The sequence below is a fragment of the Stegostoma tigrinum genome, chromosome 26, assembly GCF_030684315.1.
Source record: "Stegostoma tigrinum isolate sSteTig4 chromosome 26, sSteTig4.hap1, whole genome shotgun sequence".
Classification (NCBI taxonomy): Eukaryota; Metazoa; Chordata; class Chondrichthyes; order Orectolobiformes; family Stegostomatidae; genus Stegostoma; species Stegostoma tigrinum.
The window spans coordinates 47,067,344-47,094,243 of NC_081379.1; the positions used below are offsets into that span (position 1 = coordinate 47,067,344).

The window sequence follows — 26,900 nt, forward strand, 5'->3', positions numbered from 1 at the left end:
CTTCCCTTTCCTTACTGTCACCCAACTGCCTTTATTCTTAGGGGTAACTATGTCCCTGTAACTCGTTTCTATCATCACCTCCTGAATGATCCTATGTTGATCCAGCTTCCCACAGGTGAAGTCAGCACAGTCACTGCTGTTGACTCTTACCTCCCACATCCTGCAGAAGGAACATTGCACTGTCCTGACTGCCATCCCCTCTCAATTTAACTTCCCAGAAATATTTGTAAAGATTAGAGAATAACTTACTTACTCTTTTATTCTTAGGTTAGAGGAGTTGGAAGGATGGGAGACACCATTCTCACCCAAGTCTCCTCCTCCTCCGCCGCTAAAGATGAAGTCCCCGAAGCACTGACTGTAAGTTACTATACTCGCCACTTACTTTTCCAGCAGTCCCCTCGCACTCTCTCCTGACTCGGAGGAAATTGCTGTGAAAATTGTAGAAGGAGGCCATTTAGCCCATTATGCCTGCACCAGCTCTTTAAACAAACATTATTACTTCATGTCAATCTCCTACCTTTCCTCAAACCACTGGATGATTATTTGGATACAATTAGTGTTCAATGACTTCTTGAATGCCTCAATTAAATCTGCCTCCAGCACATTCTAAACCCTAACTACTCACTGTGTGGAAAAGCAATTTCTCACATCACCATTGCTTCTGTTGCACATCATTTTAAACCGATTCTTTAATGAGTGGGAACAGCTTCTCCCTATCTGTTCTATTCAGTCTGTTCAATATTTTGAAAATCTCTATCAAATCTCCTCTTAGCACATTTTCCCTCAGAGCTGCAAAAGAGGGCTCCCACACACCACATCACTGACTTCCAGTTCTTCAAGCTACTACTGCACATGGATGTTAGAGGCTAGAACAGCCTCAAAGATAACTAGATAAGACACTGCTCTCAGCCTTCTTCACTCAATAGTGAGCCCAGAAGGGTGTAACGTACCTGGTCTGAAGATGAGATGTTGTTCCTCCAGTTTGTGCTGTGATTTGCTGGACCATTGCAGCATGCCGAAGATAGACAAGTGGGCGTTTGGGTAGGGTGATGTGTTAATGTGACTGGCTCTAGTCATCTCATCTTCAGTCTCGGCACAATACAACTTTCTGGGCTCAACATTGAGTTCCACACCTTCAAATTGTAAACACATTCCTTCCGTTTCTTTTAGCTTTGCTTGTACATTCTCAGTCACCATGCCTTCTCTTCCATTCCCCCACCTCAGTGGGACTGTTGTTCCTTCCAGTCCCTCAGTTAGACGCGCCATTGTTCTGGCATTCTCACCATCTGATCACCATTGTTAACTATCAACGACCTTTCTCCTCCAGCACTCCAACCATGACATGGAGGTGCTGGTGTTGGACTGGGGTGGAAACGGTCAAAAATTACATAATACCAAGTTATAGTCCAACAGGTTTATTTGAAGACACAATCTTTCAGAGTCTCACTCTTTCAGGTGTCAGTGAGACAGGTAGCGTCAGACACAGAATTTATAAGCAAAAGATCAAAGGACCAAGGAACTGATGTGGCGTTGAATAAATTTAAGATAGCTGTTAAACATTTCATCAGTTACAAAGGATTATTAAGCAAATTCCTGATGTTTTTCAAGTCACTGCCCTGAGATAACTAAAGGATTTATCAGTTCTCTTAGTTTACCAGAAGTGTGATCCCAGGTCAGACAGTGCGTTTTATGTGTGAGGCCTTGTTTGGAATGCGGCTGCATATCAATTGGTTTTATTTCCAGTAAAAACAGTCAGACTGCTGTGACTAAAACATCACATTGACTGTCTACAAATTGTGTGCTTTTTGAACAAAATTAAATGTATCTGCAATTACAAATCTGCAAATGCAAATTCACCCCATAGTTATATATGCATGTTTGTGTGTGTGAGAGAGAGAGTGTGTGTGTTTGGGAGGGCAGGCGGGGGGTTTGGGACAGAGGGAGTGTGTGTGTGTGAGAAGGAGAGAGAAGGATAGAGAGAGTGTGTACATGTGCATGTGCCTGGGAGAGAGAATATGAGTGCATGTGTGTGTGTGAGACAAAGTGTGTGTATGAGAGGGTCTGTGTGAGTGTATTTGTGTGAGACAGTGAGTGTGTGTATGTGTGTGTGTGAGAGAGTGTAGTATGGTGGGGTCACCTGTAGTGCGACGTGAATCCAAGATTCTGAGGCTGTCCTCATGCGTACCGAACTTGGTTATCAACCTCCGCTCAGTGATTCTGCATTGATAGATTTCCTGAAGTCCACCTTGGAGGACATTTACCCAAAGATCTGAGGCTGGATGTCCTTGACCACTGAAGTGGGAGAGAGCATCCCTGTCTGATGACTGTTGTGTGATGTCCATTCATCTGTTGTTGTAGTGTCTGCATGGTTTTGCCAATATACCATGCCACGGGGCATTCTTGCCTGCGGCGTACGAAATAGACAATGCTGGCCGAGTCACATGAGTATGTGTTGGGTGGTGTTCCCACGTTTGATGGTACATGTCTTGCAGACGTTGCCAAGACAGGGTTATATGGTGTTGTTGTCGATGTCGTCTTGAAGGCTAGGTAATTTACTGTGAGCAATGATCTGTTTAAGGTTTGGTAGTTGTTTGAAGGCCAGAAGTGGGTGTGTGGAAAAGATCTTGGTGAGGTGCTCATTGTCATTGATGATGTGTTGAAGGCTGTGAAGAACATAGCATAGTTCTTCCATTCCCAGGAAGTACTGAACAACGAATGGGTACCCTATCAGTTGTATCCCATGTCTGTCTTCTAAGGAGATCATTACAATTTTTGCTGTGGCACGTCAGGCCTGGTGATTGATGAGTTTAGCACCATACCCGTTCTTCTGATGGTATCCATCAACACCTAAAGGTGCCCATCATGTTCCTCCTCTTCTGAAAGGATCCTGTGTATGTGTAGGGCTTGCCCATACAGGAAGGCTGTCTTAATATGTTTGGGTGGAAATGAGAGAAATGCACTCACTTCTGTGAGGTGCATAGACAGTCGATGTGGCATTTTATAAATTTCTACTTTGGAAACAAAAACAGTCTGATTCCAAGTTGACACGCAGCCAGATTGCAAACAAGGCCTCACACCTAAAATGCATTGTCTGACCTGGAATGTCATCTCTGTTAAACTGAGGGAATTGATAAAACCTTTAGTTATCTTAGGGCAGTGACTCGAAAGAAATTCAGGAATTTGCATATTAATCCTTTGTAACTGATTAAAGGTTGAACAGCTATCTTAGGTTTATTCAATACCACATCAGTTCTGTGACCCTTTCATCTTTTGCTTATAATTTTTGTCTCTACCTCTCTCACTGACACCTGAAGAAGGCGTGGGACTCCAAAAGCTTGTGTCTTCAAATAAGCCTGTTGGACTCTAACCTGGTGCCATGTGATTTCTGACCTTCAGCACTCCAATCATCACCCCACCACTATTACATAAATGCTGCAACCTGAGCACTTCAGCTCTGATGAAGACTCATCTAGGCTTGAAATGTTAGCTTGTTCTCTTTCCATGGATGTCATGATGTGGAGGTGCCGGTGTTGGAGTAGGGTGGACAAGTCAGAAATCACATGATGCCAGGTTATAGTCCAACAGGTTTATTTGAAAACACAAGCTTTTGGAGCCTTGCTCCTTCTTCAGGGGTCAGTGAGAGAGGAAGTATCAGACACAGATCAAACACCCCTGATCAGGACGTATTAAACAAACTTAAGATGCTGTTAAATCTTTAATCAGTTAGAAGGTTTTAACTGATTAATGTGTGACTTGAAAGGAGTTTTTGACATATTAATCAATCAAAACCTTCTAACAGCATCTTAATACATGCTTGTCAATAGCGTGACCTTTTGATCTTTTACTTATAAATTCTGAGTCTGACACTATCTCTCTCGAACACCTGAAGAAGGAACGAGGCTTTGAAAGCTTGTTTTCAAATAAACCTGTTGGTCTATAACCTGGTGTTGTGTGATTTCTGACCTGTCCATGAATGTCGCCTGACCTCCTGTGATCTCCAGCATGTTTTGTTTTCAGTATGTCACAACAACCGTAAAAACAGGTCGATTAATTAAAATAATAAACAAAAATAATTACATATTATTTAAAAAAACTGGCACAAACCCGAAAGTAACTTTGGAATGACATCAGTTAGGACGCATTCCCAAAATGAAACTCCATTTCCACTTGCCAATGTTCTCTTTGAGAATTAGCTGATTGGAGCCTAGGTAGGCAGGCAGTGACTTACTTGTTCCAATCACCCAGCAGCTTCTTGGGCAGTCACACAGAGAAGCTTCACCGTCACTTAAACCACAGTTTAGTTTTCTCCAGTTTGCGTCATGTTGAACGAACAGCCGTCAGATCGTACCGCAACTGTAAGTATTCCCTGATAGAAGGGCACTCGGGTGGACTGGCCATCGCTTCAGAGGAGATCGGTACGGGGCGCGTTTTAAATCGTTGCCTTCAGGCCGCTGATTCGAGAGCCTTTATGTCCTAAAGAGGGAGACAGTGGGGAGTTTGCATTTCCCCCAGAACGGGTAGGTTCGGTGGGATGTTCAAGTTTGAATTCGATGTTGGGTTTGATGGGGACAGCTACATGGCCCTGACAGCTAGCCCACTCACAGCACATGTAGATATTATTAAAGGGCTCCATATCTCTTCTGAGGAAAGCTTGAGCAGGTAGGGCGTACACTCACTGGAGTTTAGAAGGATGAGTGTAGTCACATGGAAACATGTAACATCCTGAGGGAGTGATAATGGGAACTGCAGATGCTGGAGAATCCGAGATAACAAAGTGTGGAGCTGAATGAACACAGCAGGCCAAGCAACATCTCGGGAGCACAAAAGCTGACATTTCGGGCCTAGACCCTTCATCAGAGAGGGGGAATGGGGAGAGGATTCTGAAATAAATAGGGATAGAGGGGGAGGCGGACGGAAGATGAATAGAGAAGATAGGTGGAGACGAGAGTATAGGCGGGGAGGGGATAGGTCAGTCTGGGGAGGACAGACCAGTCAAGGGAGTGGGATGAGGTTAGTAGGTGGGAAACAGAGGTGCAGCTTGAGGTAGGAGGAGGGGATAGGTGAGAGGAAGAACAGGTTAGGGAGGCGGGGACGAGCTGGGCTGGTTTTAGGATGCGGTGGGGGAAGGACCGTGACTCCGCCACCCCCCGCACAGTGGTCGAGAATGCCCTCGACTGAGTCTCCCACTTTTCCCGCACCTCATCCCTCACACCCCGCCCCCGCCACAACCGCCAAGAGAGAATCCCCCTAGTCCTCACATACCACCCCCCGCATACAATGCATCATCCTCCGACACTTCCGCCATCTACAATCCGACCACACCACTAAAGACATTTTTCCATCCCCACCCCTGTCTGCTTTCCGAAGAGACCACTCTCTCCGGGACTCCCTTGTCCGCTCCACACTCCCCTCCAACCCCACCACACCCGGCACCTTCCCCTGCAACCGCAGGAAGTGCTACACTTGCCCCCACACCTCACTCACCCCCATCCCAGGCCCCAAGATGACTTTCCACATCAAGCAGATGTTCATCTGCACATCTGCCAATGTGGTTTACTGTATCCAGTGTACCCGGTGTGGCTTCCTCTACATTGGGGAAACCAAGCGGAGGCTTGGGGACCGCTTTGCAGAACAGCTCCGCTCGGTTCGCAATAAACAACTGCACCTCCCAGTCGCGAACCATTTCAACACCCCCTCCCATTCCTTAGACGACATGTCCATCCTGGGCCTCCTGCAGTGCCATAATGATGCCACCCGAAGGTTGCAGGAACAGCAACTCATATTCTGCTTGGGAACCCTGCAGCCCAGTGGTATCAATGTGGACTTCACAAGCTTCCAAATCTCCCCTCCCCCCACCACATCCCAAAACCAGCCCAACTCATCCCCACCTCCCTAACCTGTCCTTCCTCTCGCCTATCCTCTCTTCCCACCTCAAGCTGTACCTCCATTTCCTATCTACTAACGTCATCCTGCCCCCTTGACCTGTGCGTCTTCCCGGACTGACCTATCCCCTCCCTACCTCCCTACCCATACTCTCCTCTTCATCTATCTTCTCCTCTATCCATCTTCAGTCCGCCTCTCCCTCCCTCCCTCCCTATTTATTACAGAACCCTCTCCCCATCCCCCTTTTCTGATGGAGGGTCTAGGCCCAAAACGTCAGCTTTTGTTATCCTAAGATGCTGCTTGATATCCTGAGGGACATCACATTAGGTACAGAGAGGATGTTCCTCTCATGAAGAAACCCAGAATTAGGAGACAACTTAAAAATATGGATCTCGTATTTAAGATGAGAGGAATTTATTTACTCAGTATTGTTAGCATTTGGAATTTTCTTGCATAGAGAGCAGTGGAGGCTGAGTCATCAGATTTCACAAGGCTGTGTTGGGCAGATGTTTCAACTACAAAGGCGTTACGAGTTATGCAGTGGGCACCGTAGGTTTTGGTTTCAATTCTTATTGGCCCTGATCTGATAAACGGTGGAGCAGATTCAAGGGGGCTGAAAGGCCTTTGACTGTTCCTGGTTCTTATGTTCTATATTCTCACGTTTAACAAGCATTTTAAATTTAACCCTAGCTGATTAATTTTTCCAGGATTCTGTGAAACAAGGGTGGTTGAATCCAGGAAGCAAGTTCCTTTCCATATTATCCAGATCAAGTGCAGTGGCTTTCCTCAGTCCTCACAGTCAGACATCCTTTGAATCTTCTCATCAACCCCTACCTCAGATCAACCTCTGGTCTCTGTTGATGCTGAGTGAGTGCGGTAGTGACGCTGTGCTGCAGTGTGGGAGGTCCTATCTGTCAGATAAGATGTCAAAATTGAGGCTCTATCCGCACTGACAGATAAAATATCCCAAGACAATAATACAGAGAAAAGCAGGCCATTTATACCCAGTATGTTAGCCACTCAATTTTAAGGTGGGAGGAGAAAGAAGTAAAAGGAACCTGATGGGCAACTTTTTCCACACACAGGTGGTTTGTATGTGGAATAAGCTGCCAGAGGAAGTGGCAGATGCAGGTACACGAATATAAAAAGTTTAGAAGGATATGGGCCAAACAAAGGCAAATGGGATAGGTCATTAAAACATGGCTGCCTCTGGGAATTTCTTCTGTGCAAAATGGCTGCTGTTTCCTACGTTAGGACTGTGAGTGAATTTCAAAAATATTTATCTGCTGTTACAGCTCTACAAGAGGTCCTGAGATTGTGAAAGGCACTATATAAATGCATGGGATCAGAGCTGGAGTTGCTGATCTTTCTAGGTTATCACTCCTTTCTGCGGGGACAGTGACACAACAGTACTTTTAAACAAATATTAAAACCTAATAGTTGTTGCTCAGTAGCAGAGGAGTTTTGTAGCAGCAGCAACAACACTTCTGGGTCTCTGCCTCCAGAGCTGGTGCTGTATCCTTAAGGGAGTGGCTGAGAAGACGGGCTGAATTTTATCAGCCTTATGGGGAGCATCTGGCCTTCTAGCCTGCTGTCGGGTTGGAAGCCCTTCCTAGAACATCAGCAATAACTGTCCTGGGGAGAACACCTTACCCACAAGAGAACATAATCCAAGTGATCTAATCGAAAATACAGCAGTAGTTCATTTGTGCAAGGATGTGACCAGACCACATCGAAAGGACTGCCTTAAGCTTTGTGTACTGCACCTCAGCAAAGCCTTGGATGTGAGACTGTGCAAAAATTCACCAGAATGATGCTGGGCCAAAAAAAAAGCAATTTATGTGAACACAAACTTTCATTGATACAGCACTTTTAATTCAGTAAAATGTCTTATGGCTCAAAAAAGTGTTATCAGATGAAGTTTGACACCAAGCCACTGAGACAGAGATCCAAAGTTTGGACAAAGAGGCTGAAGTCTGAGTTTTGAATGTGAGAGGTGATCTACTTGCTATATTTAAAGTAAAATGATTGAATAGAGATGTTTAAAGAAGATTTCTCTGTTACTCTTCTGAAGATATCCAGAAGGAGGAATACTAACTGTAAATTAGAGCCAGGCCTCTCAGGAGTGAAATTAGGGACTACGCACATGAAGTCTCGTGAAAATAGGGAATTCACTACCAGAATAGTGGGGCTCGACTGAAATTTTCAGCAACGTACATACAATCATATAAAATGTGAACAAGATTAGACCATACAGCTCCTTGAGCGTGCACAACTATACAATAAGATAATAAAATGTGAGGCTGGATGAACACAGCAGGCCCAACAGCATCTCAGGAGCACAAAAGCTGACGTTTTGGGCCTAGACCCTTCATCAGAGAGGGGCATGGGGTGAGGGTTCTGGAATAAATAGGGAGAGAGGGGGAGGCGGACCGAAGATGGAGAGAAAAGAAGATAGGTGGAGAGGAGAGTATAGGTAGGGAAGTAGGGAGGGGATAGGTCAGTCCAGGGAAGATGGACAGGTCAAGGAGGTGGGATGAGGTTAGTAGGTAGGAGATGGAGGTGCGGCTTGGGGTGGGAGGAAGGGATGGGTGAGAGGAAGAACAGGTTAGGGAGGCAGAGACAGGTTGGACTGGTTTTGGGATGCAGTGGGTGGAAGGGAAGAGCTGGGCTGGTTGTGTGGTGCAGTGGCGGGAGGGGATGAACTTGGGGCTGGTTTTGGGATGCGGTGGGGGAAAGGGAGATTTTGAAGCTGGTGAAGTCCACATTGATACCATTGGGCTGCAGGGTTCCCAAGCGGAATATGAGTTGCTGTTCCTGCAACCTTCGGGTGGCATCATTGTGGCACTGTTGGAGGCCCATGATGGACATGTCATCTAAAGAATGGGAGCGGGAGTGGAAATGGTTTGCAACTGGGAGGTGCAGTTGTTTATTGTGAACCGAGCGGAGGTGTTCTGCAAAGCGGTCCCCAAGCCTCCGCTTGGTTTCTCCAATGTAGAGGAAGCCACACTGGGTACAGTGGATGCAGTATACCACATTGGCAGATGTGCAGGTGAACCTCTGCTTAATATGGAAAGTCATCTTGGGGCCTGGGATAGGGGTGAGGGAGGAGGTGTGGGGGCAAGTGTAGCATTTCCTGCGGTTGCAGGGGAAGGTGCCGGGTGTGGTGGGGTTGGAGGGCAGTGTGGAGCGAACAAGGGAGTCACGGAGAGAGTGGTCTCTTCGGAAAGCAGACAGGGGTGGGGATGGAAAAATGTCTTGGGTGGTGGGGTCGGATTGTAGATGGCGGAAGTGTCGGAGGATGATGCGTTGTATCCGGAGGTTGCTTGGGTGGTGTGTGAGAACGAGTGGGATCCTCTTTGGGCGGTTGTGGCGGGGGTGGGGTGTGAGGGATGTGTTGCGGGAAATGCGGGAGACGCGGTCAAGGGCGTTCTCGACCACTGTGGGGGGAAAGTTGCGGTCCTTGAAGAACTTGGACATCTGGGATGTGCGGGAGTGGAACGCCTCATCGTGGGGGCGGAGGAATTGGGAATAGGGGATGGAATTTTTGCAGGAAGGTGGGTGGGAGGAGGTGTATTCTAGGTAGCTGTGGGAGTCGGTGGGCTTGAAATGGACATCAGTTACAAGCTGGTTGCCTGAGATGGAGACTGAGAGGTCCGGGAAGGTGAGGGATGTGCTGGAGATGGCCCAGGTGAACTGAAGGTTGGGGTGGAAGGTGTTGGTGAAGTGGATGAACTGTTCGAGCTCCTCTGGGGAGCAAGAGGCGGCGCCGATACAGTCATCAATGTAACGGAGGAAGAGGTGGGGTTTGGGGCCTGTGTAGGTGCGGAAGAGGGACTGTTCCAGTAACCTACAAAGAGGCAGGCATAGCTGGGGCCCATGCGGGTGCCCATGGCCACCCCCTTAGTCTGTAGGAAGTGGGAGGAATCGAAAGAGAATTTGTTGAGGGTGAGGACGAGTTCGGCTAGGCGGATGAGGGTGTCGGTGGGAGGGGGACTGGTCGGGCCTGCGGGACAGGAAGAAGTGGAGGGCTTTGAGGCCATCTGCATGCGGAATACAGGTGTATAGGGACTGGACGTCCATGATGAAAATGAGGTGTTGGGGGCCAGGGAATTGGAAGTCCTGGAGGAGGTGGAGGGCGTGGGTGGTGTCATGGATGTAGGTAGGGAGTTCCTGGACCAAAGGGGAGAAAATGGAGTCCAGATAGGTGGAGATGAGTTCGGTGGGGCAGGAAAAGGCTGTGACAATGGGTCGACCAGGGCAGGCAAGTTTGTGGATTTTGGGAAGGAGATAGAAACAGGCCGTGCGGGGTTGGGGAACAATGAGCTTGGAGGCTTTGGGTGGGAGGTCCCCTGTGGTGATGAGGTCATGAATGGTGTTGGAGATGATGGTTTGGTGCTCGGGTGTGGGGTCATGATCGAGGGGGCGGTAGGAGGTGGTGTCGGAGAGTTGGCGTTTGGCCTTGGTGATGTAGAGGTCAGTGCGCCATACTACCACTGCGCCACCCTTGTCTGCGGGTTTGATGGTGAGGTTGGGGTTGGAGCGGAGGGAGCGGAGGGCTGCCCGTTCTGCAGGGGAGAGGTTGGAGTGGGTGAGAGGGGTGGAGAGGTTGAGGCGGTTAATGTCTCGACGGCAGTTAGAGATGAAGAGGTCGAGGGAAGGTAGGAGGCCTGGGGGTGGTGTCCAGGAGGAGGACTTGTGTTGGAAGCTGGTGAAGGGGTCAGTGGATGGAGGGTTAGGTTCCCGGTTGAAGAAGTAGACGGGGAGGTGAAGGCAGCAGAAAAACTGTTCTATGTCCAACCGTGACTGGTATTCGTTGATGTGTGGTTCTTGCCCCCACACCTCTTCCCTCACCCCAAGATGACTTTCCATATTAAGCAGAGGTTCACCTGCACATCTGCCAATGTGGTATACTGCATCCACTGTACCCGGTGTGGCTTCCTCTACATTGGGGAAACCAAGCGGAGGCTTGGGGACCGCTTTGCAGAACACGTCCGCTCGGTTCGCGATAAACAACTGCACCTCCCAGTCGCAAACCATTTCCACTCCCCCTCCCATCGTTTAGATGACATGTCCATCATGGGCCTCCTGCAGTGCCACAATGATGCCACCCGAAGGTTGCAGGAACAGCAACTCATATTCCGCTTGGGAACCCTGCAGCCCAATGGTATCAATGTGGACTTCACCAGCTTCAAAATCTCCCCTTCCCCCACAGCATCCCTAAACCAGCCCAGTTCGTCCCCTCCCCCCACTGCACCACACAACCAGCCCAGCTCTTCCCCTCCACCCACTGCATCCCAAAACCAGTCCAACCTGTCTCTGCCTCCCTAACCTGTTCTTCCTCTCACCCATCCCTTCCTCCCACCCCAAGCCGCACCTCTATTTCCTACCTACTAACCTCATCACACCTCCTTGACCTGTCCGTCTTCCCTGGACTGACCTATCCCCTCCCCACCTCCCCACCTATACTCTCCTCTCCACCTATCTTCTTTTCTCTGTATCTTTGGTCCGCCTCCCCCTCTCTCCTTATTTATTCCAGAACCCTCACCCCATCCCCCTCTCTGATGAAGGGTCTAGGCCCGAAATGTCAGCTTTTGTGCTCCTGAGATGCTGTTGGGCCTGCTGTGTTCATCCAGCCTCACATTTTATTATCTCGGATTCTCCAGCATCTGCAGTTCCCATTATCACTTATACAATAAGATCATAGCTTTATAAAAATTTGTTTTATTATTTTATTCAGATGTAATCATCACTGGCTAGGACACCATTTATTGCCCATTCCCTAATTGGTCAGAGGACAGCTAAGACGTTGCTGTGGGTCTGGACTCACAAGTAGTCAGATCAAGTAAGGAAAGCAAATTTCCTTCCTAAAAGGACATCAGTGAACTGGATGGGTTTTTATGACAATTGACATTTAAACATCACCATTAGGCTAACTCTCTTTATTTCAGATTTTATTGAATTCAGATGCCACCATCTGCCATGGTGTAATGTAAACCAATTTCTCCAGATAATTGGCTTGGCATTCTGGATTGTTAGTCCAGTAACAATTACCACTACAGCACTACATCCCCACCTACTCCCATATAACCACTGTTTTGCTTGTTAGTCAAGAATCTTTGCCGCTATCTTAAAGATATTCACTAACAGCACCCTCACCATGCTTTGGAAAGGAAGGACAAAAATAACAATAAGTCCTAAGTAAGCACCAACCAGTTTTAATTATGCAAGGTTATCAAAGGATATGGTGTGAAGGCAAGTAAATGGGTTTGAGATACGTATCAGCCGTGATATACTTGAATGGCAAAGTAGGGCTTTGAGGGGCTGAATGGCTTGCTACTCTGTTTTTGTGTTACATTCTGCCCAGGCCAGAGGAATGCTATACTGCACATTGGCCGCAGAGTTTACATCACTGCAGGGATGATGGTGCTCCATGACTTATCTGGAAACACTGAGCCTGCCAGGGACAGGTTGTTCCACAACTGAATGTCAGTCTTGGTGATTGACAAGACAGTCGTACGCCATTACATTACTCTTGTCCTTAACGCTTGTCTTAAAAGATTTCTTCTTGTTTCAGGCTATGGCGACTGGATCAGAAGTAAGAATCGAAGAATATTTTCAGTGTTTGCTCTGCAACCAGCCAGTCACAAAGCCCAAACTTCTCAAGTGTCTTCACACCTTTTGTGTAGATTGCCTGCAGCAAGAAAGCAGTGGGACAGGTATCAAGTGCCCCATCTGTGAGATGGTGACGAGGGGAGATCCTAGCTCCTTACAGGACAACATACTTGTGGCAAACCTACAGAACAAAGTGAAAAAACAGCATCAGATCCGAGATACTGCAGAGCTGTCCTGTGCCTTCTGTGACGCCAGCAGTTCTCCTGAGGTCAGGACTTCTCCAGAGTTCATGTGCCTTGAATGTGACAAGTTCCTGTGTAACAAATGCTTCAACATACATCAAGTGCTGATGGTTGATCATCAGAAGCATGTTCAGACCTTGGGGACACTGAGGAAACTGGATTCTGACGAGTTCTTGAAGATCCTTACAAGACCAAAGCATCTTTTCTGCAATACTCATGATGATCAGCAAATTAGGTAATGTCACCTCTTGAGGGGATGGCTATGCTATTTCCTGTGAAGGTTTTCTTTGCAGTTTTATCTACTCCTTACTTTGGCCTCAATGAACCATTAGCTCCCCAACCCTGAGAGACAGAGCATTCTAAGAACACAGGGGGGAGGTGCTGAATAGAAAGTAGTCCTACCTTACCAAGTGAATTCAGAGGAAAAAGTCTAACTTAGGCCATAAAAGTCTAACTTAGGCCACTCTCATTGGAGTCATCAGCAGAGAATATGGTGGTCAGGGGTCAGCACAGTCCCCACAGGGAATAGAGTAGTTCAGAGTCATTCAGACTCTTGAGGAATGCTGCTGGTGGGGTCAGTCTGATTAGATGATGAGCGTTCAGTTTGACCCTTGCTAGGGGAATGTGTGTCTCCTGTCATTTTCGACTCTAAGGGAATGTGAGAAGTACATTGTTGGCTGGCCTGGACGAAGAGAGTCAATCTCTTCCTTTGAGATTGTGGATGGTAGAGGGTTAATTTATCCCTTGCTGAAGCACACAGTGGAGCAGCTCGTCACAGAGAACATGTGCACTGTGGGGGAAACCAGTGCAAGAAGAGAACCACTGATATCTTCTGTTTAGATGTAAATATTTGATCAGATTTTTAATTCTGCTTTGTTTTTAGTCTATACTGCAACACTTGCTCAGTGTGGTTGTGTGTGCTGTGCTTGGTGCTGGAACATAAGGACCATAACTGCTGTGGTATCAGGAAGCAGATTGTCACACTAAAGAATGATCTCCGAGAGATGCTGGGCTCAGTACAAGAGAATGAGACAAAGTTCAGCAAAGCACAGGGGGACCTGGAGATGATTGTCGACAAGCTGAACAGCGATAAATATAAAATGGAAGAGCTCATCAATGCAAGAGTAAGAGCTGCCATTGAAAAGGTGAAGGAGGAAGAGAGCAGGCTACTAAATGAACTGAAGGAACTCCACTCGGCCAGAGTACAGAAGTTGCAGGAAAGTTTAACAAGAACAGAAAATGTACTGAAAAGAATGACTGTGAGCAAAAGCTTTGTGTCCCAGTTGCTTCGCTATGCCACAGAGCAGGAGATCTTGGAGCTTCGAGGAACAGTTAAATCAGCACTCCTCAGCCTCCAGAAAGAGCAGCCTGTTGATGTACAAATGGAGAACACAGTGATAAATTTTAAGGAGTGTTTGGCTCTTCCAAAGAAAATGTTGGGTAATCTAATCTTATCAAAAAGTAAGTAAGCTCCCATCCTCCTGTTTGCTTTCAGTGGAAACTAGTTAAAAGCTGTTGTTGCCTTACATTGATTATTGTTTGCTCAAAAGTGTATAAAAAGACACTTTGCTTCTTTAAAAGATAGTTCTTTAGTTGATTTGTTAATCTGATGATTTGTTTTACTCAGAGGTATAATGAGACATTGGAGTGCATCACCTTTACACAAAATTATATTTTAATTTGTTAAGTTGTGTTTATTGTTGCAGAGCCCCTTCAGGGGTGATTAAATACTTTGTTAACTTATTTATTCAAGAGACATTTGCTGATTCTGGGGGAGAGGCATTGCAGGATTAGGAGCTGTATTTAATGTTTGACTTTCTTGTGTATAAATCTAAAACTGAGTTCAAACATCAGTGTTTGCTTTAAAACATTGTGGTGCCTCACTGTGAGACTTTGGTTTTGAGTCTCCATATTTTGGTCAGCAGCAGGAATAGTCAGGGTAATAAAATGTGAGGCTGGATGAACACAGCAGGCCAAGCAGCATCTCAGGAGCACAAAAGCTGACGTTTCGGGCCTGGACCCTTCATCAGAGAGGGGGATGGGGAGAGGGAACTGGAATAAATAGGGAGCGAGGGGGAGGCGGACCGAAGATGGAGAGTAAAGAAGATAGGTGGAGAGAGTGTAGGTGGGGAGGTAGGGAGGGGATAGGTCAGTCCAGGGAAGACGGACAGGTCAAGGAGGTGGGATGAGGTTAGTAGGTAGATGGGGATGTGGCTTGGGGTGGGAGGAAGGGATGGGTGAGAGGAAGAACAGGTTAGGGAGGCAGAGACAGGTTGGACTGGTTTTGGGATGTAGTGGGTGGGGGGGAAGAGCTGGGCTGGTTGTGTGGTGCAGTGGCGGGAGGGGACGAACTGGGCTGGTTTAGGGATGCAGTAGGGGAAGGGGAGATTTTGAAACTGGTGAAGTCCACATTGATACCATTAGGCTGCAGGGTTCCCAGGCGGAATATGAGTTGCTGTTCCTGCAACCTTCGGGTGGCATCATTGTGGCAGTGCAGGAGGCCCATGATGGACATGTCATCTAGAGAATGGGAGGGGGAGTGGAAATGGTTTGCGACTGGGAGGTACAGTTGTTTGTTGCGAACTGAGCGGAGGTGTTCTGGAATAGTCAGCAGGGTTTCTCAGGTCACACACACTTAGCATCATTCAACAGCTAGCAGTGACTGGGCCCTGCCCCATCCAGAAGAATTTACTGAATCCACAATCAGTGCAGTTCTCAGTAACTAACCCAGAATGCCCTCCTGGCCAGAAGATCTCTGAGCAACCACCTTATCGTCCTCAATATTTGGTCATCAATGAAGAGAAAGTTCCAATGGCAGCTAAGACTCTCAAGATTAAGGTATCTGGTGAAAATACTTCTTAATCATAAAGTTAGAAGGAGTTAATTGTGTATATGTGTTGGGAAACTATAGCTTTTGGGTGTGGCTCTCTGTGCTCCCTATATTTGGTTGGTTCCACTTTAAAGTTTTTGAGAAGATTTGTAACTCAGGTTGTGGGCAAGGTTGTAGACGTGCTCGACGAGCCAGTGTGTTTGATTGCAGATGTTTTGTCACCCTGCTAGGTAACAATGTCAGTACACCTTTGGTGAAGCATCAATGTTCTGTCCCGCTTGTTATTTATATGCCTCAGTTTTCTGGGGTGGTTGGTATTACTTCAGGTTCTGTTTCTCTGTAATTTGAGTCTGATTCTCTGTGTTGTTGATGGAGTTCCAGTTGGAATGCCAGGCCTGCAGGAATTCCCTGGCATGTCTCTGTTTGGCTTGCGCTATTATTGATGTGTTGTCCCAGTTGAATTTGTGACTTTCTTTGAGTGTGTATAAGGATGGAATTGTCGCACTTCACTGGGAGATGATTAAGACTGGAGATGTACTACACTTTGCCAACTTTAACGGCATTTAAATGGTCATTGGATAAAGATATGAATGATAATGGAACAGTGTAGGTTAGATGGGCTTCAGATTGCTTTCACAGGTCGGCGCAACATCGAGGGCCGAAGGGCCTGTACTGTGCTGTAATGTTCTATGTTCTGTTAAGACCAGTGAGAATTGGTGGTGTCTCTTGGGGGCTAGTTGGTGTTCACATATCGTTATTGTCAGTTTTCTTCCAGTTTGACTTATGTAATGTTTCTCACATGGTATTTTGTACACTACATTAGTTTTATTGGGTGTGGGTATGGAATCCATCAGTCGCTATCGCAGGGTGGTTGAAGGTTTGTGGGCTACCCTGATAGGTAGGGGTCCGAGTAGTGTCGTGGTCATCACTGATATGGCACTGTATAGTGGATTACCAGTGTGTCTGGCTGTGTTGTGTCATCTTGTTGTGGTCTGTCGCGGAGGTAATGTATGAGTGTGACCTGTGAACAAACACACTTGCTGCATGAATGCCTCAGAAAACAGGTACTACCACAAAGCTTAAAATATAAACCGCCCATCAACAATTCACAGATACGGAGAACAGCTGCACTGGATGGCTGCAGAATGATAAGGGTTCTGATTAATGATGCCCACAAGTGCCTGTATAAATACAGGCAGGAAATTGCATACCAAAAAACTTTGTACTTCTATATAACTGATGAAAAATGGACAACCATAGTGGAATAAGCCATCACCATACAGCAACAAAAGACCGGAACAATGAAACAATAGCCCTACAAGAAAAACTATCCAAACTCACCCATAAAGATGAAATGAACACCACAGAAACATGGATCAAGAACATCTCAGACCTTACAGACACTGAGAAGACAGTCCTAGTCCGTGGACTGATTTGTAACTACAGAGACGCCAAAAAAAATGGACTTCCTGGCTGCACTGGAATCGACACTATAGAGCAACAGACTCGCAGAGGAAATACAGCAAAACATCAGACAGATGATAGTCCCAACATCCAAGCAGTAAAGGTAAGAGGAACACATTCAGCATAGAAGAGAAGGACCTGGAAAGACTCAAGAAAGACAGAAACTTTGTAATCTTACTGGAGAAAGGATGCATGACAGTAATCCTTAATAGAGCTTGATACATCGAGAAAGCTAACGCACTACTAGCAGATACCAAACTCTACCAACAGATGGCGACAGACCCAACACCACAGTTTGGGAACTGGATTAAAACAATCCTGAAGAAATTACACGACTCAGGAGATATCAGCAAGACAGACTACCGAAAAAAGAAGCCAGAGGTAGCTAACACATTCTGCTTCTACGGACTCCCTAAAGTACACAAACCAGGAGTCCCCCTCGGGACCATTGTCTCACTACACAAGGCACGCCAACATATAGACTAGCCAAAGTATTATAACAGGAAGTTAAATACTTAGTTGACAACACTACCCAGTCCATCCACTCCTCCCAAGAATTCCTCAACATCATCAGGGACCCCAAAATAGAAGAGGACAAGATGATGAATATCCTTTTGATGTAACAGCATTATTTACATCCATAAACAAACATTGACATAGCCAAAGAAACAAGTGCCACATTGCTGGATGAATCAGGAAAGCATGACTCACCACAGCACCAACATCATCAACAAGGACAGCACCCTGAACCTGTTGGATCTGTGCCTCACAACCCATTTCACCTTCAACGGCCGTTCAAGCAAATCAACGGAGCACCAATGGGGTAACGCAGAGCTTAGAACTGATAGTGCTGTCCACTATCTAGCCCAAACTCTGGGTCCATTATGTGGATGACACCTTTGTGATGATCAAACGCACATGACCAGAAGAAACCCACTGACACATAAACAACATCCTCACCAGAATAAAATTCACAAAAGGAGAACAATAACTGACTACCCTTCCGTGACATAATGGTAGAATGTAAGAACAGGGAACTCCAGACTAGTGAATACAGAAAGACCACACATACAGACAAGATACTTACACCATCAACCACCCCAACACCCATAAATGGAGCTGCATTAGGACATTATTCAAATGGGCGACAACATACTGCAGCCACTTGGAATTGCGTAAAGCAGAACAGGGGCACTTATATGGAGTTTTTAAAAGGAATGGATACCCAAAAAGCACAAACCGCCGTTACCTCTGTGACAGACCACAACAAGATGACACAACACAGCTAACCAGACCAGTCACCCTACCATACATCAGATTCATATCTGAAATGACCACAAGACGACTCAGACACCTAGCTATCAGGGTAGCCCAGAAATCAACAACCACCCTGCGACAACTAATGACGAGTGTAAAGGATCCCGTACCCACAACCAATAAAACCAATGAAATGTACGAAATACCATGCAAGGACTGTGAGAAACACTACATAGGTCAAACTGGAAGAACTCTGACAATACATTACATGAACACCAACTGGCCACCAAGAGATACAACCAATTCTCACTGGTCTCAATACACACAAACAAAGAAAATCACGCATTCAACTGGGACAACACATACATAATAGCACAAGCCAAATAGAGATATGTCAGGGAATTTTTGGAGGCCTGGCATTCCAACTGGAACTCCGTCAACAAACACGTTCAACTGGACCTGATATAAAAACCATCGAGAAACAGAACCGGACATGATGCCTAGCATCCCAGCAAACCAAGGCATATAAGTAACAAGCACCAACGCTTCACCGGAGGTGCAATGACGATATTACCTAGCAGAGTGACGATATGTCTGCAACCAAACACACCAACTCAGCAAGCATGTCTACAATTTCATGGTTCCACTATGTTCTTCAGTTTTGTAATGTGGTCAACATACAGAACCATTTTGAATGTATGATGTGACCAAAGATCAATTCATTCAGGTTTGACACCTGGTTGTTTACCTCATTGATACTTCTGTTAATTGTTTTTCAGCGAAACTAAACTCAGTTCTAGATGAGAACTTACAATTGCCTCAATACAATAGTCCTGACAGATGTGGTACGAAGGTGAATATATATTTAAATACTTAAGCTGTGGAATGATTTAAAAGTGACTTGTTATTTTGTAATATGACCTTAAGAAATGAAATTAAGAGCAGGTTAAATTTGCGATGACCTAATGTTATTTCTTGGAGCAGCAGTCAATGATGGGCCAGCATTAGTGTCAGAAGTCCCCTCAGAATTTCTGCATCATATAAAACAAGATCAGACCAAGAAAGCCCCCTTCTCTTACACCAATTTCACAAGGATTACTTGGTTCTATACTTTCTTCTTCTGATTATGTCACTAGTCTTTGGGAATGTGGAATAGATTGTCATATGATGAAAGCTTTTCCTGACTGGTGCTGCTTTTTCTTGGAGAGATTAGCTGGAATGTCATGAGATAATTCCTACTTGGATGCTGGGATGCAGGCATTCAGCATGGAGGTGTACTGTGCATAAGCTAAGCTGGTTAGATATCACTCACCATGAGTTACCTTGTCCATGGTGACTGGATGACATTACACTTCATGGGTTTCAGAGCCAATGTGAAGAACTCATAGAATCCTTACAGGCCATTGGGCTCATCAAATGTACACTGATTCTCTGTAGAGCAGCCCATCCAGACAACCCCCTTCCACCCCACCCCCCTGTATCCCTGGAACCCTGCACTTCCCACGGCTAATCCATCTAGCCTATATATCCCTAGACACTGGGCAATTTAGCATGGCCAATCTGCACAAATTTGTACTGTGGGAGGAGATTGGAGCATTTAGAGGAAACTTGCACAGACACTGGGTGAATGTGAAAACTTTCCACAGATTGTCGCGTGAGGGTGGAATCAAAGCCGGGTCCCTTATGCTGTGAAACAGCAGTGCAAACCATTAAGCCACCATGCCACAACTCCCAGGATAACTCAGAGCTTCATAGCTGCCCAGTTCTGAATTGCAAGATCTGTTCAAAATTATATTTATCATGCTGATAGTGTCATGCAAGTGTCTGGAATTCTCTCCCTGAGGACATTGCAGGTCTACCGACAGCATGTGGACTGCAGCGGTACAAGAAGGCGGCTCACCACCAGCTTCTCCATATATGTTGGCCAGATAGCAATGCCCATGTCCCACGAGTGAATGAAAGAAAGACAGTGGAAAGTATCTTTAATATAAATGTAAGACTTTGGTCTCCAGAAAAACTGTGTAGTTGTCACTGTTACCGTTTCTGTCATGCACAGCTGAATCTGTGATGGGTTGATTGGTAAGAACGAGGTCAAGTAGGTTTCTTATTGCTTCCTTCACCAACTCAGTCTAGCAGCAGTGTCCTTTAAGAACTTGAACAGCTCAATCAGTGGTGGTGCTGTTAAGCCACTCTTGTAGATGGATATTAAATCCCCCATCTAGAGAATATTCTGATCCCTTGTTACCCTTTGTGCTTCTTTGACTTGATCATATAAGGGTCCAGACTCAATTTTGAGGAGTCCCTTCTGGTACATCTGTCCTGTTACTGGTCAGTACATACCCAGGGTGGTGTCTGGGACATCAACTATAAGGCATGTGTAGGAATACATTTACTTTTCCATCTTCCCCCTTTGTTCCTTTACCTCCTTTGTCTTTTACCCTCTTCCTTTCTTATCCACCGTCTTCGTTCACTTCCTTGCAGAACCCCCCCTTTTCCCACTTACCCCTTCCTTGCTCTTTCCCTCACCCGTTGTTCCTCTGAAACTTCCCTACTTATTCTCAACTTCTGCAGTTTGTCCTGTGCTACCTGGGAATTGAAACGATCACCATTAAAACTCTATACATTCTCAAATTGCTTTTGACTGTATGTAGTCAGTAAGCACTAGGAAAAGCCTGGCCGTTATATGGAATCTGGTGTAATTATTAATTACACATGAATGGAGTTTACTTTCTGTCAACAAAATGCTTAAGCAATCACTTTTTCTTCAGGATTTGAAGCAGAGATTTCTGAAATGCTGCGACAAAAGGAAATGTGATACAGAAGTGGAAACTCAAACCCCTATGAAACAGTGTGTGAAGGAGGAGGCAAATAAGAGCACAGAGGAAACTGTTACCACGTTCTCTCCAAACTACAGCACATGTAGTCCTCTCCCTTGCATAGAGAATGTCACCTCGTATGCTGGAAATAAAGAAAAGCAAACAGAATTGTCCATTCTAGACACAGTAGGTGGGTTTTCTCAGAAGTATTTTAACACATGTAAATTTGTTCCACACTGCTTTTCTGCAATCTTATTTACTTTTGGGTGAATTTGCATATCCTTCAAGAAAGGAAGAGCTTACCCTTAGGCCTTCCTTTGTCATCAGGATATTCCAAAGTACTGTGCAGCCAGTGATTTTAGTTTGACAAGTAATCTTTATTGTTAAGTGAGTCAAGCCAATTTTCATACAGTTGTATCCCATAACTAGGTGAAACTAATAATCAGTTTTGCATTTCTGTTGCTTGAGAGATAGCTGTTGGCTAGGATCCTGGAGAAATCTCTGGTGTAGTGCTTTGGAATCTTGTGCAGGAACAGATAGATGCCACTTAAATGTCTCATCCAAAAGTTGATGTCTTGGACAGTGTTGCTTGTTGAACCTCCAGAATGAGGTTTGAACCCATAAACCTTCTGACCCAAGCAAGAGTTCGACACTGAGTTGAACTAACAAGTGTGCTAGCTGGTGGCAATCTGGGTTACCAATTTGTGTATTCAAGCCCCATTCCAGAATTTGGGTACATTTCTTGATATGCTGTACCAGAATGGCAGTTGATAATACCATCTTTCAGAAGGGATGTTAAATCAAGGGCTGTTCAACTTAGTTGTAGAAATTCTACAGTGTGGAAGCAGGCCAGTCAGCCCATTGAGTTCACACTGCCATTCCAAAGTGCATTCCATCCAGATCCCCTCCAGTACTTTGCTTTGCCTCTTATATGGCACTCCCTGTCACTTTTGTTATTCCCCAATTATTACTGGAGTCATGTCTGTGTTCAGTTAATAGTTCTTGGTGTATTTGCCTCCCCACTATTATGACTAGGGGTCGACTAGTTTTCCGTTCTTCCCATTCCTTATTTGACTGGATTCAGTTTTCAAATTTTTAATTGAATGCTGGGTTGACAGTCTGTCCTTGACTGTGTGCACATCTGTATGAAGTGGTTCGCTGGACATGTTTCTTGAGTGAGGAATTAGTTTTACCGCCAACACCAGCAAAATCGTATAAACTACGAAAGTGTACAATCACCTCCTCTCCAAAATGCACAAACACACGTTTCCAAGCATGCGAAAGAAAATACAACTTTAAACTTATCCAAGTAAGCTGTGAATAAAATGGTACTGTCAATAAAGATTCACCAATTGCATTGAAATGTTTCATTTGTTCCTGAAGCAGCTGTAGTGGCTAGTGATCCCTTTCTCCTATAATTATTGCTGTTGGTTGAAACCTTCCCTTAAGGTTTTCTGTTGGCAGAAAGGAGGTTTTCTGCCTTTCAAACCAGTAATAGGGCCCACTGGTGTTTTGAGAAGTCTTGGAGAGAGAGGGAGGGGGATAGAGGGACGGAGGGAGTGAAAAGGTAGAGTGATCTGCTGTCCTTTATCAATCTCGGTTTCTGACTTTAAATCAAGTATTTGCAACAAGTGGGGTAACACGACCTCTCTCTGTCCTGGTTCATAGCTGTTCACGTGCACTCCTGGGCAGGCCACTGTCCCTTTTTGCCAAAAGGTGATTAGTTTCTAATTTCCCAGCCACTAATTTCTGACAGCTCCAACCTCCATGTTAATGAGATTGGAAAGAGCTGCCAGCATCTTCATTGTATGTTTCCATGGGTTGAAGTGTGACATCACAGGTGCAAATTCACAGCTAATCAGTGTCCTTTGTAGGCAAAAGTGTCTTTTTTCCAAAAAAACTTCTATATATGAGCAGCTGATGAGATTAAAATTTAATATGTGATATAGCACATCTTCATGTCACCATTCACACACAGTTTAATTATGACACTTTCTTGCTTCCTGTTTTAGTGGAGCTAATACAAATAGATTCAGAAGATTCCAACTGAGATTCATTGGAGGTGAATATCCTAATGTGGTGTATGCCAAGGGAGTTTGGAGCAGAAGTGCAGAGAGCAGCCATCTTCAGCAAGTAATTTTTAAAATTTGTTACAATCTGGAGTGCACTACTCAAAAGAGAGGCAGAAAAGATTTGAGCAGATTCAAAAGACAATTGAAAATTTACAATGAAAGGTGAGAGGATATCTCCAATCTGTGTTTGTTAATGTGGTGCTGTACAATCTGAAACATAGAAAATAGGAGCAGTGATAGGTCATTCAGTATGATCATGGCTGATCACCTAATTCAGCCCCTGTTCCTGCTTTCTCCCTGTACCCTTTGATCTCTTTAGTCACGAGCTATATCTACTCCTTCTTGAAAACAATGCTTTGGGCTCAACCACTTTCTGTGGTAATGAATTCCATTGGCTTACCGCTCTGGGTGAAGAAATTTCTCATCTCTGTTTGAAATGATCTCCCCTGTAGCCTTATATTGTGACCTCTGATTGAGACAAAGTATATTTAGAAAAATTTGGAAGAGGGAGACAGCGACCTGCACACTCATATTCTTGCATATATTCGTAGGTCTCACTTCTAAATTTTCCTGATTTTGAAGATCTGTATTTAGATATTTTTAGACAATGCATTATTTTTAAATAATAAAGTTATTTCTATTGTGCAATGCAAACTGTGACAAATGCAATGCTTTCCCACCCCAGAACCTATTATTATTATTGAACACCGGTCAATCCTAAACTGTTTTACGATATATTCTACAGCCAAGTACATTACAGTATGTTTGTACAGTAAAGAATAGCCCCCAATACGCTGTCCTAAAAAGTACAGAGAGGATGGATACACTATCTGTTACTGTATATGCAAAGATAGGCTTAAGCAAGTGTTTTATGATCACCTGCCAGTTCCCATTTCCAAGTCACTCACCATCCTGGCTTGGAAATATTTCATCATTCCTTCACTGATGCAGGATTAAAATCCTAGAATTCCCTCCCTAATGGCTTTATGGGTCTACTCACAAGCACGTGGACTGCAGTGGTTCAAGAAGATGGCTCAACATCACCTCCTCAATAGCATCTAGGGACGGGCAATAAACGCTGACCAGCCAGTGATGCTCATGTCCCGTGAATGAATTAGAACAAAATAAACCAAACCGCTCGTAAATCACAAATTATATCATATGTGACCATGATAAAGGAAAAACATTGCTCCAATCCTTCCTCAGCTGTCTGTAGTCTTGAACATAGTAACCACACCATCTTCCTTCAGTGCCTCCCTGGCAGCATCCACTTGAGTGGATGTTCTCACCTGGTTCCATTCTTAACTAATAGTAGCCAGAGAAATAACTTCAACGGCCTCTCCTTCTTCTCCCATGCTGTTACATCTGGTGCCTTTCAACATCCCCCACCCCAGCCCTTTTCTTATCTACATACTTTTCTATCTGTGTTACCAGTAAGTTATGAAAAAAGGACTTGAGGAATCTTCAAAGGGATACAGATAGATTAAGTGGGTGGGCAAATATTTGGCAGACACAGTATAATGTGAAGAAATGTGATCTTGTTCACTTTGGCAGTTTAATGCTAGATGACACCCCCCACCCTCCCACTCCTGTGCTGTAATGACACCACAGCATGGAGTGAAAGGATTGTAACTGCTGTGTGGATAACATGCGCTTGCTTGTAGCATGTGCTGCTTGTGGTCACACTGCATCAGCATCTTGAGGCAGCAGGATCCCTTCGGGTTTAGGAAAATGGCTGAGTTCACATGAGGTGTTCAGAAGGTGATGTGTGGTCAGTCAGTGAATTCTGCACCAGGCAGAAGTCTGCAACCTAAGGAAACCCTTGAACTTGCTCCTCCTATATGTTCAGGAAAGGAGATGAAATTGCCTCATGAGTATTTAGAACCTTTATGTTGCAAGCTGAGAGATCTCCTGAGAAGGCAGATACGTAAAGGGTGATACCTCATTGTCACCCTGATCAGACTGTGGTGTACTCATAAGAAATTATAGTCTGAACTGTAGAAGTTGGCCGATTTCAATCACGGAATTTTCAGTGAAGCAAATATCTTGAGCATTCATTGTCACTGAGGTAAAAGTAGTTAAGGCCTCCTTCTTTCAGCAGCTTGTTCTGGTCTGTTTGACCTTTCTTCATTCTCCCAGTTGTAGGGACATACACTGAAGTTTGTATTTACTGATTTCTGCAGTTTTACATTTTTGCATTTTATTTCTGTTTTGCTTTTGATTCTAAGAGAATTTGTATGGAACACTACTTAAAATGAAAATTACTTTGAAGACATTTACTGTTAATTATATAATCAATAATAATCTTGTTAATTGTGGTATTGTTTTATTTATATCCTCCCCCCACCCCCACGGGATCCTAGACAGGTATTTTTTGAGTGAACTATTGATTTTTCACTAGGTTTGCCAAAATAAAGTTGTTTCCTACCCATGACCCTGTAACTATAAGCTAAGACAATGAATAACCTTACACTTGGCAAGGTCATTTATGGTGTGGAGACAGGATATGGAATTTTATTGTTGGACAGTATAACTTGACCGATGGTAAGTGAGAAACACCTTCAGGAGGATTTACAAAGAGCCCGAGTTGTACAGAACCTGTGTACCTCATTCTGCTGAAAGTCTTTGATAAGGACTCATGGCTGTAAGAGTCTTGCTTGGGCAGTATAGATAAGGCCACAAAAGGCAGAATGGATTCAGAAATTGGACGTAAAGGTGTCACAGCATCCAGCTTTCACTGCTGCCGTGGGTGAAGTCGTCAACTACAAAAGACAACAAGGAACATTGATGCAGTGACTGGAGAGTGACACAATGTAAGGTCATTTTAAGGTGATGTGTACCAAGGCAACTGCATCACTTTAGGGAGCTGTCATGAACAGTCACATTGGGTTTTTAAAACCATTTTGAAAACCTTTCTTGAACATGTCAATTTGGGGTTACTATTGTGCTATAATAAAATTGTTGTAATTTTCTTTCAGTATATATTTACCTACAAAGTTCTTTCTTCCTTCTCTCTTTTATTGTTTATAATTGTTTCATAATTGTTCCATAAAATTCTTGTTTTTAACACTATTTGGTATCGAGTCACTTATTCCTGTGCACCCTCAGTACAGCTCAGAACCTAACACTTATTGCAAGTGACTCCCGTGCTACACACACACATTCTCAATTCCAAGTCAAAAAACCTAGCAAGTGTCTCAAATTCAGGAGTAACATGAGCTTTTGAGTCAATATGAACTGGAACACTCCTTGTAGACAAACAAAAACACACACGACTACACCGATAACTAGAAGGAATAATCTGACAACTAACCTAAAAGAAATTGATAATTAAGTGAAATAACACTTGTTGTCAGCAGAGGGGAGGTGGTGGTCATGAGTGGGACAAAAGGGAGTTGCAGCTGTGCAAGGTTAGAACAGGGTGCAGGCTCTGATGTGGCTTCTGGAAACTGCAGTGTTTGGGTTACATCAGTGTTACACATCAATTGATGACATAATATGGCAGCTCTGTATGTTATCGACAATTGTTGAGCAGCTTCCTTGTTGAAAAGGTAGCATCTGGGAGATTTCCCGTTGGCAGTCTCTGTACTCATACATAAATCATTACTTTTCATGCTGGGTCCTGAAAAACAGGAAATGCAGCACTCAAATTTACCCACTCTTGTCCACCAATGACTTGATTCCAGCCTTATGACGTCAAGTGTTGAAGCCACCCAGCCCT

At 44.8% G+C, this 26,900-nt stretch overlaps 1 protein-coding gene across 4 annotated transcripts; it reads left to right on the top strand.

Annotated features, from left to right (window-relative positions):
* The first annotated feature begins 270 nt into the window (after positions 1-270).
* On the top strand, positions 271-26,248 carry LOC125463954 (protein PML-like). Of its 4 annotated transcripts, XR_009447288.1 has the most exons (7): positions 271-357; positions 12,461-12,975; positions 13,624-14,201; positions 19,071-19,144; positions 21,060-21,297; positions 23,120-23,341; positions 25,543-26,248. XR_009447288.1 is itself a non-coding variant. In XM_048555774.2 (6 exons), exons 1-6 carry the CDS (start codon positions 286-288, stop codon positions 23,155-23,157), a joined length of 1,515 nt encoding a protein of 504 aa, XP_048411731.2. In that variant the 5' UTR covers positions 271-285; the 3' UTR covers positions 23,158-26,248. The 4 variants fall into 4 exon arrangements, 3 of the variants coding, with proteins under 3 accessions (XP_048411731.2, XP_048411732.2, XP_059511144.1); XM_048555774.2 differs by having other exon boundaries at positions 23,120-26,248; XM_048555775.2 differs by lacking the exon at positions 271-357 and adding an exon at positions 4,234-4,355 and having other exon boundaries at positions 23,120-26,248.
* The last annotated feature ends 652 nt before the right edge of the window (positions 26,249-26,900 follow it).